Here is a 12,878-nt window from a genome sequence, read left to right as displayed (position 1 = left end):
ATTGATCGCTGGGGAGAGAGAGGGAGGGGAGACATTTCCTGCTGAAGGGGAAAGAGAAGAAGAACGAGGGGTGTCAGAGGAGAGGGAGCACAGCGGCAGCGGGCAGGAGGAGAAGGCTAACCTAATACTGAAGGTGAAAAGGCAGGAGCGAGAGAGAGGGAGAGGCTGGGGAGAGGCGAGGAAGAAGACTAGAAAGAAAGGAGGGAGGAAAGAGAGGGAGAAGAGGATACGCTTCTCCCTGAGAGGTGGAGGAAAGGGAGGATAAGGGTGGAGAATAAAATAAGAAGGTGATACGGAGGGAGAGAGGATTTGATATAGAAAAGGAGCTAGTTTGGCCCATGGAGGAATAATAGAGATTTAGAGGTAAAAAGAAAGAGACAGGAGGGATATACAATCGGGTTATTTGCAGGGAGATCGCCAGCCAGCAGGAGGATGCATTTTGCCTTTGGAATTATCCATGGTGCAGGGCTGCTGCTGCTCATCACCCAGGCTGCTCTGGTGAGTAAGATCATATAAATCCCCATCTATCAAGTCATGTACACGCTCTAGGGTTCACCCTAACACCCCCTCTTATTAACCTTCTCATTGCTGGAGGGGATCTGGGGCCTTTCCAGCTGCTCTGTCATAGAGAATGGCTTTATGAGAATTATTCTTCATTTTGACATTTTATACATTTATACATTTATTCTATTATGGTTTATCATATATATATATATTATCATATATATATATATATATATATATATATATATATATATATATATATATTATTCACCCCTTATCTCGTCTCATATTTGAGTCACAATAATCATGTCATTACCTTGATTTATTATTTAACATATTTTAGCAATATAATGTTTTGCGCTGTAAAGATGGGTTCATATTTTCCATTACAGTTTTTTTCCCATTTAAATGTGTATCAATATATGTGGTGAATCTACACATTGTATCACTTTACACAGTATCATTTTATTATGCAGCGCAGCACATTTATAAAGATAGCAATTTTGATTGAATTGGTATAATCTTCTATTTGAGTCTGGGCTGCAAAATTGCAGCTATATTGGATTGAATGATATTCATTTAGAGGGCATTTTGGGAATGTCAATTATTTATCTAAGGAGAGTATTTAATATGTATATGTTATATATGTACACTAGACCGTTTTCAATCTACAGTACCAGCAAACTAAAATTCATTTCTACATTCTATTCTTAAGCTTATAATGCAACACTGATTTTGTGTGTGTACTTACAACTGAATTTGTACATGTACTTACCACTGATTGTATGTGTGTTCTCACATGTGCTTAATAATCACACACATTTGTGACATTAACATTTTATCTCATCTACATTGTACCTTCATTTTGGAAGAAATACCCAAACTAACTAATTTTCAGAAAGTACAGTACATATCTGTTATACTTTCATCACATGGACAAAAGAATGTAGACTCAGTAGTTCAATGTATGTATATAATATGATGCTGGGAGATTGTATTTGCAACATTTATTGACAGCTGCCATGTTTGCCTCACTAGAGGCAAACAGGAGATTGCTCTTAAATGGTTTTGTAGCGTTACAGTGTGTTACATACAGTAGCTATGATAGGAGAGTAGTGATGTCATCAGCTAAAATGAATTGCCATTTCCGAATTCCTATGAAAGAATGTTGCGGCTCGTATGCCATGAAGAATATCATAAAATCAAAAGACCACCTCATAGCTCTGTGCCCTGTATGGAAACACTTGGTTGCAAGCCATATGCCTTTATATGGTCACATAATTCTATTGCTAACAATATAGTTATAATTTACAGAAGGCGGAAAGAACATGGTAATAAAAACTTTGAGACGTGCACTAGGGTCTATCAATATAAACAATAAATGAAGTCATACATTAGTCCATAATACAATTGTATGCAAACGAATGGACTATGGGCCGCATTCTGAATCTCAAAACATGTTCCACTGCAAGGAGTGCAAATACATTTATTATTTTTGCATGCAGGGTAAATGCTAATACCTGTGCATGTAGCCCAAACATGCTGGACAGCTTTATTTGTACATAGCAATGTAGGTTTGGACACGCCCATCCAAAATCTAAAGGTGCGTACACACTTGCTGATATATCAACAGTTCGATTGAACAGCCAATATATCAATGCACCATTGGCCAGTGTGTAATAGCGATATATCTGTGTTGTTCTATATTGGCGCATTGTGCTGTGTGTAAAGGCAATCCGCCGACTGGCCGTACAGCTGTGCCGGGAGCCGCTGGTGATTGACAGCTCAGTGGATGTGCGCCCGCCCATTTGGGATGTCAGTCCTGACGAATCAGACAGTGTGTATGGAGAACACGCTGCATGATCCGTCTGTAGATATATCTACTAGTGTGTACACAGCTTAAGTTTCTCTCTGCACATGTTACCTATCCCATCCACCCCCTCCCTGCAGTGCAACATGGTGTTACCTGGGTGCACAGCAATGCCCGGTACACACCAGGACGATGGTGCTCGTATCACAGGAACGTACAACCCGCTCATGAGCTGACGGCGCGCCGATCCGCCGCCAAAATGCCCCTAATGTGATCGCAGTCCGACCCCACCCACTACAATGGTCATTTCTGAGATCCTACCTGGAGCAGGTAGGATCTCAGAAAAGACCGACTGACCCGCGGGGCCACGCATCCGATCGGGATCGCATCAAAAGGGCAGCGAAATGGCCCAAAACACGGACGATTTACATACAATTGGTCGAGATTGTATCTAAATTGGCTCGTTTTGTGCCAAATTGTCCTGGTGTGTACCCCACATAAGGCTGGGTACACACTGGAGCTACAGGGATTCGTTCTGACATCGGAACAAATCCCTGTCAGCCTTTATTGTGTGTACATACTGCAACGATATTAATGAAGGACGAACACTGTTTAGCATGCATGGTGCCGCTAGTGATATCTCTAGGTTTGACAGCATATCGCTCAGTGTGTACCCGGCTTTACTTACTCTTTTTTGCTCTCTATTATTTGGCATTCTTTAAAACCAAAATGTTTGCATAATAACATATGTGGAGAAATGTAATAGTGTCCTAGATTGCTGGCTGATCTCGGACAGTTTTTAAAGCGGCAATCATTTACAAAACCATGCCTTGTAATTAGATGGGGTGTGGTACGGGACTCCAACAGCTGGGATCCCGACAGTCATTATCCCGACGTCAGGATCCCGACTGCCCGGAGTCAGACAGCATGGCAAGCACAAAAAAGCCCTTTGCGGGCTCGCTGTGCTCGCCACGCTGCGGGCACGGTGGCTCGCTACATGAGCCACCTATTCTATTCTCCCTCTATGGGGGTCGTGGACCCCCACAAGGGAAAATAGCGGGTGGCCGTCGGGCGTTTTGACAGTCGGGATCCCAACGTCGGGTAAACGACTGTCGGGATCCCGACTGTCGGGAACCCGTCCAGCACCCATTAGATGATTGCTGCTTTACAAAAAAAACAAAAACATCTAAGATCAGCCAGCATGCTGCACCTTTGCCAATCTAGGACACTATTACATTTCCCTGATTATATATGTTGTATGATTAAATCATGATGTCATGCTTGCCACGTGATGGGATATCTGGCAGTTGGTGGAGGCTATGGTCCCAAAACACATGTCATTTGAAATTGATCACATATTGGGCATTTTGGTAAATGATAGCAAGATGACATGTATGGTTTTTATTGCCCTGTCGTCTGACAGCAGTCGATAACTTTGGAAAGCTATCTGGGTGTTTGATTGAAGTGCTTGATCTTATCCTAATTTCATTAGTTAAGTGTTTAGTCAAGTTAGTCTTCGAGCTATCATATTCCACGGCCATAAAATACCATAGACCTATATAATAGGGGCACAGACGTTTTAAGAAAGGAGCAGGCCCGTGTGGGGGGCCCAGACTATAATATGCATGTGTAGCATGTGTTTTTCTAGCGATTTCCGCATCGCTGATGCCGTCAGCATGGGACTCCGCAGAAGTAAGTATAAAAATAATGGGTGCGGTGTGGGGCCTCTTGGACTCTCGCACACACTGTACCCATTATAAATGGGGTTGAAATATTAATTCGACATTGATAATATCAACACAAAAATGTTGGCATTGTAATAAATTGAGTATGTTGAAATGACAATTATGTTGACATTCAGCTTGTTGACACTGATGAAATGTCAACATGGTAAGAATGTTGACACTGTTTCCCTAAAGCCAAGTACACACCAGGTGATTAGTGTCATCGCCAATATAGTTATATATATCAGCGGTGCTGCTGGGCAAATAACAAAGTGGGGGGCACCATTAAGGATGCTAAGGAGCGTGCATCGTTAATGATATTGAGTATACACACACTAGACATTTATTGAAACTATACCACTCAGAAAGGCCCTTCTGCGCGTGTGTATTGGGCATAAGACTAACCCTAAGTCATAAACCTAAGGCTAACCATAATGCTGAGGTTGACATTTCGTGTTGCTATTCTACCCATGTTGACATTTTGAAGGTATTGATGATCAATTATTTCTTAATGATCATTTAAATTACCTCAACACAATACCTGTGACATTCTGTTATTGACTTTATGGGGAAAATGTACTAAGATGGCAGTTTTATTTCAGATGGGATGTTGCTATGGGCAAAACCAATCAGATTCTATCTATTATCTTCTAGGTACTAAATAAATTAGTTGATTCTGATTGATTTCCCATAGCAACATCCTATTTGAAATAGAACTCCTATCTTAGTAAATTTACCCCTATGACTGTTGACATTTTTTTTAACATCAATAGTTTTTTATTGAAGAATTTTTACAATTCGTATAACAAAACAATGGTGGGGGGGGGGGGGGGTCACTTATCAAAATGGAGGCATATTCTTAAGAGGACATAATTAGCTAACAGACAAAAGGCTTGGGGCAATGCAATCTCTCATAAGGGATACATATTGAATATTTATTGAGGTTAAGAAGCAATCCTAAATTGAGTCATTTGGGCTTAACTTGAGCAGGTTAGCACCTTCCCCAACCATAACGAAGGTCTTCCATGGGTTCCACCGGGCTGAGAAGGAGTTGTGTAGAGAGGTAAGTGGGGAAGTAGTCTGTCTCCATCAAGAAGTGCGACTGAACCTTATGTAAAACTTTTACACAGGAGGGTGCTGCTGTTTGCTTTCAGGACTGTTGATATTTTGAACATTTTCATAGTGACTGCATATTGTGTAATATGTCATCCATGGTAAACTCTATATTCGTGTGCTGTATAGTTAGAGATGACTGAAATCAAGAATCAAGTGTAGCAGTGAAAGTTTGTTTCACTCAAGACCTGGAAGGATCTATGTTAATATCAGTGTCGGACTGGGGCATGAAGGTCCCACCAGGGAAATGCACTCACAGGGGCCCACCAAGGGGCGTGGTCACCAGACCAGAGAGGAGTGGCTACACACTATGCGATTTTGGGCCAATTTCTGCACTTTGGGCCGATAACCGGGCGAAATCTGCCCAAAATCGCAGGTGTGTGACATCTGATCCTGACAGTAATGCACATAGGTCCCACAGATAGTAATACAGCAAATAGCCCCCCCCCCCCACATAATACAGCACATAGGTCCTCCACACACAGATAATAGTACAGCACATAGGTCCCCCCACATATAATACAGTACATGGGTCCTCCCCACACAGATAATAGCACAGGACATAGCCCCCCACACATAATACAGCACATAGGTCCTTCACACACAGATAATAGTACAGCACATAGGTCCCCCCACATATAATACAGCACATGGGTCCTCCCCACACAGATAATAGTACAGGACATAGCCCCCCCACATATAATACAGCACATGAGTCCTCCCCACACAGATAATAGTACAGCACATAGCCCCCCACATATAATACAGCACATAGGTCCTCCCCACCCAGATAATAGTACAGCACATAGGTCTCCCCCATATAATACAGCGCATAGGTCCTCCCCACCCAGATAATAGTACAGCACATAGCCCCCCCCCATATAATACAGCACATTGGTCCTCCCCACCCATATAATAGCACAGCACATAGGCCCCCCCACATATAAAACAGTACATAGGTCCTTCCCACCTAGATAATACGGCACATATGTACCCCCACATAAAATACAGCACATAGTTCCTCCCCACCCAGATAATAGTACAGCACATAGCCCCCCCCCCATATAATACATTACATAGGTCCCCCCACTCAGATAATAGTACAGCACATAGGTCCCCCAACTCATAATAGTACAGCACATGGGTCCTCCCCACACAGATAATAGTACAGGACAAAGGTCCTCCCACATACAAAACAGCACATTCACTGTCTGACCTGTTGCTGCTCAGTACTCTGGTAGCAGCGCTGAAACCTGGCTTTCAGTGTTTGCCGTATGGTGTGGCGCTGACTGACTTTTGGCTGCTGTGCTGAGGCTGGACGGTGCGGCGCCGACGGTCCCTCCTCCCTGTTGTGGATCTGAGACAGTGCACTATGCACTGCCGTGTGAGTGGGTCCGCGGGGATGCGTGACGCCATGTGACGCACGCCGTACCCATAATGCTGCGCGGCAAGCGCAAACGGGGTGCAGGTCATTAGGTGGTGACTGGGCACCCTCCCATGCACAGGCCTATGGCGGAATGCCACTGACTAATGACTACTGTTGACATGTCAGGCAGCAGGCCCCACCCCCCTTTAAAAGTGGGCTGAATTTAAAATCACTGGGACCCAACAGGGAATCTCCCGGTCCCCTGCCAGGCCAGCCCAAACCTGGTTAATATGATTGACTTTGGACTAGCCCCTGCCTCTACATTCATCATGTGGGTATGAGGAGCATTTTAACTTTTGCAAAGTAATATATGGTGTAATTTATGTAATCATTAAAACATCTACATTTATTGCATACTAATACAGAAATGTTTTATTTTTTGTGAGTTTGATTTTTTATCTTCTTCCATGAATAGAAAATTTCACACCTAATTTGGGTCCTCGGTCTCTTGACATTTGCTAATCAATCTACTCATTTTACTGTCATTGAGTATTGAATTTCCCCACCTGTACAATTATTTCTGACATTTTTCCCTGTCTGTTGGTAATTCCCAGCATAGATCACTCCATTAGACAACATCTTCTTTCCGCTCTCAGCTGTGTTATTTGATACTCATAAATTTTCTTTTCCACTAGTGGAGAAGGGTTGATAGCTCTATGTAAGCATAGCCAGACATTAGCTATCAGACAGGAAAATAACAATACAGGACTTTTCTCTCCCCACTTCCTAAAATATGTTTTTTGATTCCACTCATTTTTTGTTCTCAATAATAAAAAAACCCTACCTATTTTCACATGCATATTATTCACAAAATTCTTCATCATAACTTGCAAAAATACACGATAATATACAGTCTGAAAGTCAGAATTCAAATGTAATATTACATGAATAATAGCAGTGGTTATGGATAAATATACTGAGTTATGGGGGGTGACTTATCAAAGCTCAGAGATAGATTGTGAGCGATAAAATACCAAGCAATTAGCCCCTAACTGTAATTTTTCAAACACAGGGCCAGATGCACTAAGCTTCAAAAGTGATAAAATGGAGAGTGATAAATAGCCAGCCAATCAGCTCCTACCTGCCAATAGTCATAGTTACCTACCATCCCTCATCATGCAGTAGGTTCCCGTTTACATTATGAATCTCCTGCCCAGAGTATTTTAAAGGGACACGTTCATTAGGTCTACAGCAACTAGGTCGACAAGCATTGGGTCGACACCACTAGGTCGACAGGCAACAAGGTCGACATGGGTCTAGGTCGACATGAGTCAGGGTTGACATGTGTCTAGGTCGTCATGGGTCTAGGTTGACAGGTCATTAGGTCGACACAAGCATTAGATCGACATGGGCAAGGTTGACAGTCAAAAGGTCAACAAGGGGTTTTTCACTGTTTTCTGAGCCGACATGTGCCGACAGGTGATATTTCATGCCCTACCATCCACTAGGGAGTGATGGGGGAATAAAATAGTGTGCCAAGCATAGCGAGGCACCGTGCCCGAAGCATTGCGAGCGATGCGAGGGGATGCGGTGCACTTCAAACTGTGTCCATGTCGACTGTGTTGACATTCAGGTAAAAAAAAAAAAACAGTGAAAAACCCCATGTCGACATTTTGACTGTCAACCTAGACCCATGTCGACCTAGACCCATGCTGCCTGTTGACCTAGTGGTGTCGACCCAATGCTTGTCGACCTAGTTGTTGTAGACCTAACAACCCACACCCATTTTAAATCTCCCAGATTCTGCCAGTGGTGCCACTAAGGAGTTTCTTTGCAAGGACAGTGATTTGCTGATTGCTGATCACTATCAATTACTGAAGCTCTGCTGACATTCCTACCTTGTGGAACCACTGCCAGGAGAGACAGTATAACATGATCATAGTGTCTTATCGATTCTGTACTGGGGTGCGCTCCATAGCGTGCTGCTTCTAGTGAGCTGGGACTTAAGGTGCCCATACACTAGTACAATATTTGGACCGACTTTACCCTTTACCCTTTACCCTTTCACGATGGATCGGACCGAGACATGTGTTTGACATCCTTACGATCTGTGCACATCGGATCGGACCTTAGAGATTGAACGTACTAAAACCTATGAAATCAGACCCATCAGTGGCACATAATGGGTGTTTTTTCACACCCGCAATGTATTGGGTCCGATTCCGTATGTATATGCCGGTGGTGAAACACAGCTGGCACACACCTATGTGGCAGCAGGGCGGACAGTGTACAGCAGACGGGCAGCTGCAGCAGAGTGTAAAAACTGTTTCTGAGGAGTGGGCAGGGGTAAGCGGAGGGTGGTGAGTGGGCAGTGGTACGCGGCAGCAGAATTAAAAAAAAAAAAAAAACACTTTCAAAAGTTTTTATTTTAATATCACATGGAAAAATGGCACATCAAGTGCCAAATCATAAGTGAGCCTGCCGGGGCAGCTCAAGGGGAATTTGACCAGTGTATGGGGGCCTTCAGGGGAAAAAGTTGTGATAGTATAATTTTATTTAAACACATTTGTTTAATTCGAGTATTTGGTGTCTGTAATGATTTGGTTAATGCTATAATGATATGGGAAAAAGTGCATACAATAAATAGAGGTAGTGCCTACAAGATGCAGACAATACATCGGAAAACATACTTATATGTTTAGGGATAAATTCAAGCAAGTCAAATTGCATTTGGAATTTATTGCATAGGCATCACATTAATCCTGTATATTGTGCTGAGTGAGAAAAAAATAAATATCACAGCAACTATTTGCAAACAAACAAACAAAAACATAATGCAGGCATCAGGGCCCCTTACACTTGTGAGATTTGACCCAATTCAGGTGGATTGAGTCAATTTATCTGCCAAAATCTGATGTGCCTGTCTGACAAAATCTTATGTGCCTGATGTGTAGGACACAATCCACAATCCTGTGCCATTGGGTATAACCAAGAGATTGTAAGAGATTGATCCTCCTGCACATAGGATAAATCTCGAGTCAACCAGGTCCAACCAGGGGCCTTTAGTATCAATACTTGAAAAATATATTATTACTAATGCACAGTTAAAAAAACTATCTGATACCATCAAAAATAAATGCCATAAAATAGAAATACAGCTGAATTAGTTCTTACTGTTGTGCTTGCTTCCATTTGGAAGAAAGAGAAGCAGAAATCATAGTGATGCAAAATGGCTGCCACCCTGCAAAATTTTGGGCACAAGGAAAAATATTTGAAAGCTTTTTTTTTTCTTAAAAAAAATACAGACTGTTAATTGGCATGCTATTTGTGAAATGTATATTATCATTAGATACAATGTATGTATTGTGAAAACCGCTAAACTATGTCAATTTCAGAACTTGACTAAAAAGACAGACATAATATCATAGCAACAAATGCAACATATCTAAAAGCTATAAGTCATTGACTTTTATGCTATTAAACCATATAGAACAGACTCATTCTTGTGCAAATGTCAATGCATAAATAGCGTGGATCAATAGCATGATGGCTCAATAATACGGCAGTAGTAGACTTTTATCATATTATATTTATGTGTTCTGCAACAATGCATAATGGAAAACATCATAAAGATTGGTAATTAGGATGACTCAACGCTAAGCATAATAACAGTATAGCAGGAACTGCAGGCCTAGCTAACAAAAGCTAACCGTGTAGATGATATGGTATATTAAGCTGTAATTTCATCATTGTGTGTCAGAAATCAAACATACTGTAAGCAGCAGTTCTATTAATGGACATGTGAACCTATGTTAAAGAACTGTTTTACCTTATAATACCTTCAGATAGGTAAGGAAGATGCAGTAAAATAAATATTATTTATATTTTAATCCCATAGCAGGAGCCTTAGTGAGAGCACACTTTTATTGTAGACCACAGTACGGTCAACTGTTGACCAATTAAAAGGATTTGCTCTATATACAACCTTAGAAGAGAGTACTCTTTTACGGTTTATTAAATTATACAGCAATAACCATCAAACAAATCTTCATAATATCATCTCTAAATGAAGATTTTCTCTACAAATTCTGATAGTTACGGCTATTGATCAATGTAATATATATATATATATATATATATATATATATATATATATATATATATATATATATATCTACTCCAGATGAAGATCTGGATGCGTTGGGTTCCATATTGTTGATGATTCCATTGCTGTCAATCTGTAACTCTTATTTGGCAGATCATCATCTTCATTATTGATGTCAGTAGGCTGACTGTATGCTAATGCATACTGTATATAGTGTGCTAATTTTAATTGTGATAATACATTTTTAACTGTGAGAAACAGTGTGGGGGCAGGGGAATATGTTCTTCATAAATGTCTTTGACCAAAACTTTAAACGAGAACTGGCTCACTATTTTTTTTTTTGCAACAAGTCCTGTGAGTGCTGCTGCCCCCACACTGCCCCCAAACTGCCCCCACACTGCTGTACTAGACATTTAAACTATATGGAGTGCCAGAATAATATGTGAATATATATATATATATATATATATATATATGTAGGAGAGTCCGCACTCGAGGTTGATTGTTAACATAGGGGGTGCTCCAACAGATGAATGAACATCATAGGGATATATAGATATGGAAAAATGGGCACTCACCAAGGTCTTAAATCAGCAGAGATAATTTATTCATGTCAAGCAAGTACATCCGACGTGACGTGACGTTTCGATCAAAAGATCGTCATCAGGAAAATAACAGCATACATAACAAGTATCATATCCAACCTGTAGGCAACCTGGTATCCATCCATGGTATCTCCTTCATGGATGGATACCAGGTTGCCTACAGGTTGGATATGATACTTGTTATGTATGCTGTTATTTTCCTGATGACGATCTTTTGATCGAAACGTCACGTCACGTCGGATGTACTTGCTTGACATGAATAAATTATCTCTGCTGATTTAAGACCTTGGTGAGTGCCCATTTTTCCATATCTATATATATATATATATATATATATATATATATATATATATATATATATATATATATATATATATAGAAGTGAGGACCGGCACTTACTGTATCTGTCCTGACGAAGGGGGAGACCCGAAACGTTGACGATTTGACTGATTAAACCAGTCCACCTTTCACCTGACTAAGAGTCCCTGAGTGCCTATTTCTTTATCTGTATATATATATATATATATATATATATATATATATATATATATATATATATGCGGAATAATATGAAGATTTTTGCATTCGACCAAACAGTGGGCTATATGTTAATATCAAGATCACAGTGTGTGTACACTCAAGGGACATCATCATTAAAGTCAGAACGATTGACGGTTGCTCTGGTGTGTACCCTGCTTAAACTGGAGAGTTATGCGCCATTGATTGACTTTCAGTACTCCTGCAAGTTCTGAGGGAAAAGCAAATAGAGCGCTTGATTATGTGTTTATGTATCTAAAATTATTATGTGCATGCTGTTCTTGTATATAAAAAAACACATAAAAACATGTGGATTTATGCATAAAAACATTTCATTATATTTGCGAGGAAATTTTATGTTTACAGCCCTTTTTGTGGGGTAAGTGGTGGGTGCTGCGGTGCCGTTGCTTTTGGTCTGCGGGTGGTCCGTTATTGGTACGCTAGGAGGTATTTCCTTCTAACTTTCCCTAACTTTACCTTCCTTTTGCGTGTTAGATGTTGACGGTCCTCTCCGACAGAACGCTGTGTACCGGAAGTTCTGGCTTCTGGCTTCCGGTCAGCGTGTATAGCGTCTTCAGTGGTTCAGCTCTCCCACTTGCAAACCAACGCGTTTTGAAGCTTGCGTGCTTCTTTGTTAAGCGCTTGACAAAGAAGCACGCAAACCGTTAAATAGCCCTTCCACTCACACCATGGCTGAGCGGTTTGTTTGTTTTTCCATTCCATCTGCATATGAAATGCTACTCTACAGTGTTTTCTTTTGTAACGATCAACTTCATAGGCAGATACAGCTGTGGTCGCACACAGAATATAGGCATGTTGCATCTTATAAAACTAAACATCATAGGCTCAGAGGGGAAAATGTACTCAATTTGGAATTATGTATTGAAGCTCAAAATTACTTAATAATATCTCTTTAATTGTGAACCACATGCTTTCCAAATCTCACATTCCCGCTATTTCCGCATGTCAGGTGACAGCAGTAGACATTGGAGGCTGGTGGTACCACCGGGCGCTTTGGCTTTGTGGCACATCGCCCTTCCGACATGTACTGTTCGCGGCGGATGGGAGATCATGTGACTAAGGTGTGTTCCAAAGGCCGGAAGTGCTGTTGCAT

The 12,878-nt window shown here is 41.2% G+C and overlaps 1 protein-coding gene across 1 annotated transcript in view; it reads left to right on the top strand.

Moving 5' to 3' along the window:
• SDC3 (syndecan 3) overlaps nucleotides 1-12,878 on the top strand; it is a 98,660-nt gene continuing 85,782 nt past the window's right edge. Inside the window, exon 1 of the mRNA XM_083173471.1 lies at nucleotides 1-498. Coding sequence (XP_083029597.1) covers nucleotides 433-498 — 66 coding nt within the window. The 5' untranslated portion in view covers nucleotides 1-432. The remainder of the gene's footprint in view (nucleotides 499-12,878) is intronic.

Source organism: Crinia signifera, chromosome 2 (genome assembly GCF_055691185.1).
Source record: "Crinia signifera chromosome 2, ASM5569118v1, whole genome shotgun sequence".
NCBI lineage: Eukaryota > Metazoa > Chordata > Amphibia > Anura > Myobatrachidae > Crinia > Crinia signifera.
The sequence above is the reverse complement of the archived record's forward strand: the minus strand, read 5'-3'. Positions and strand labels throughout refer to the sequence as shown.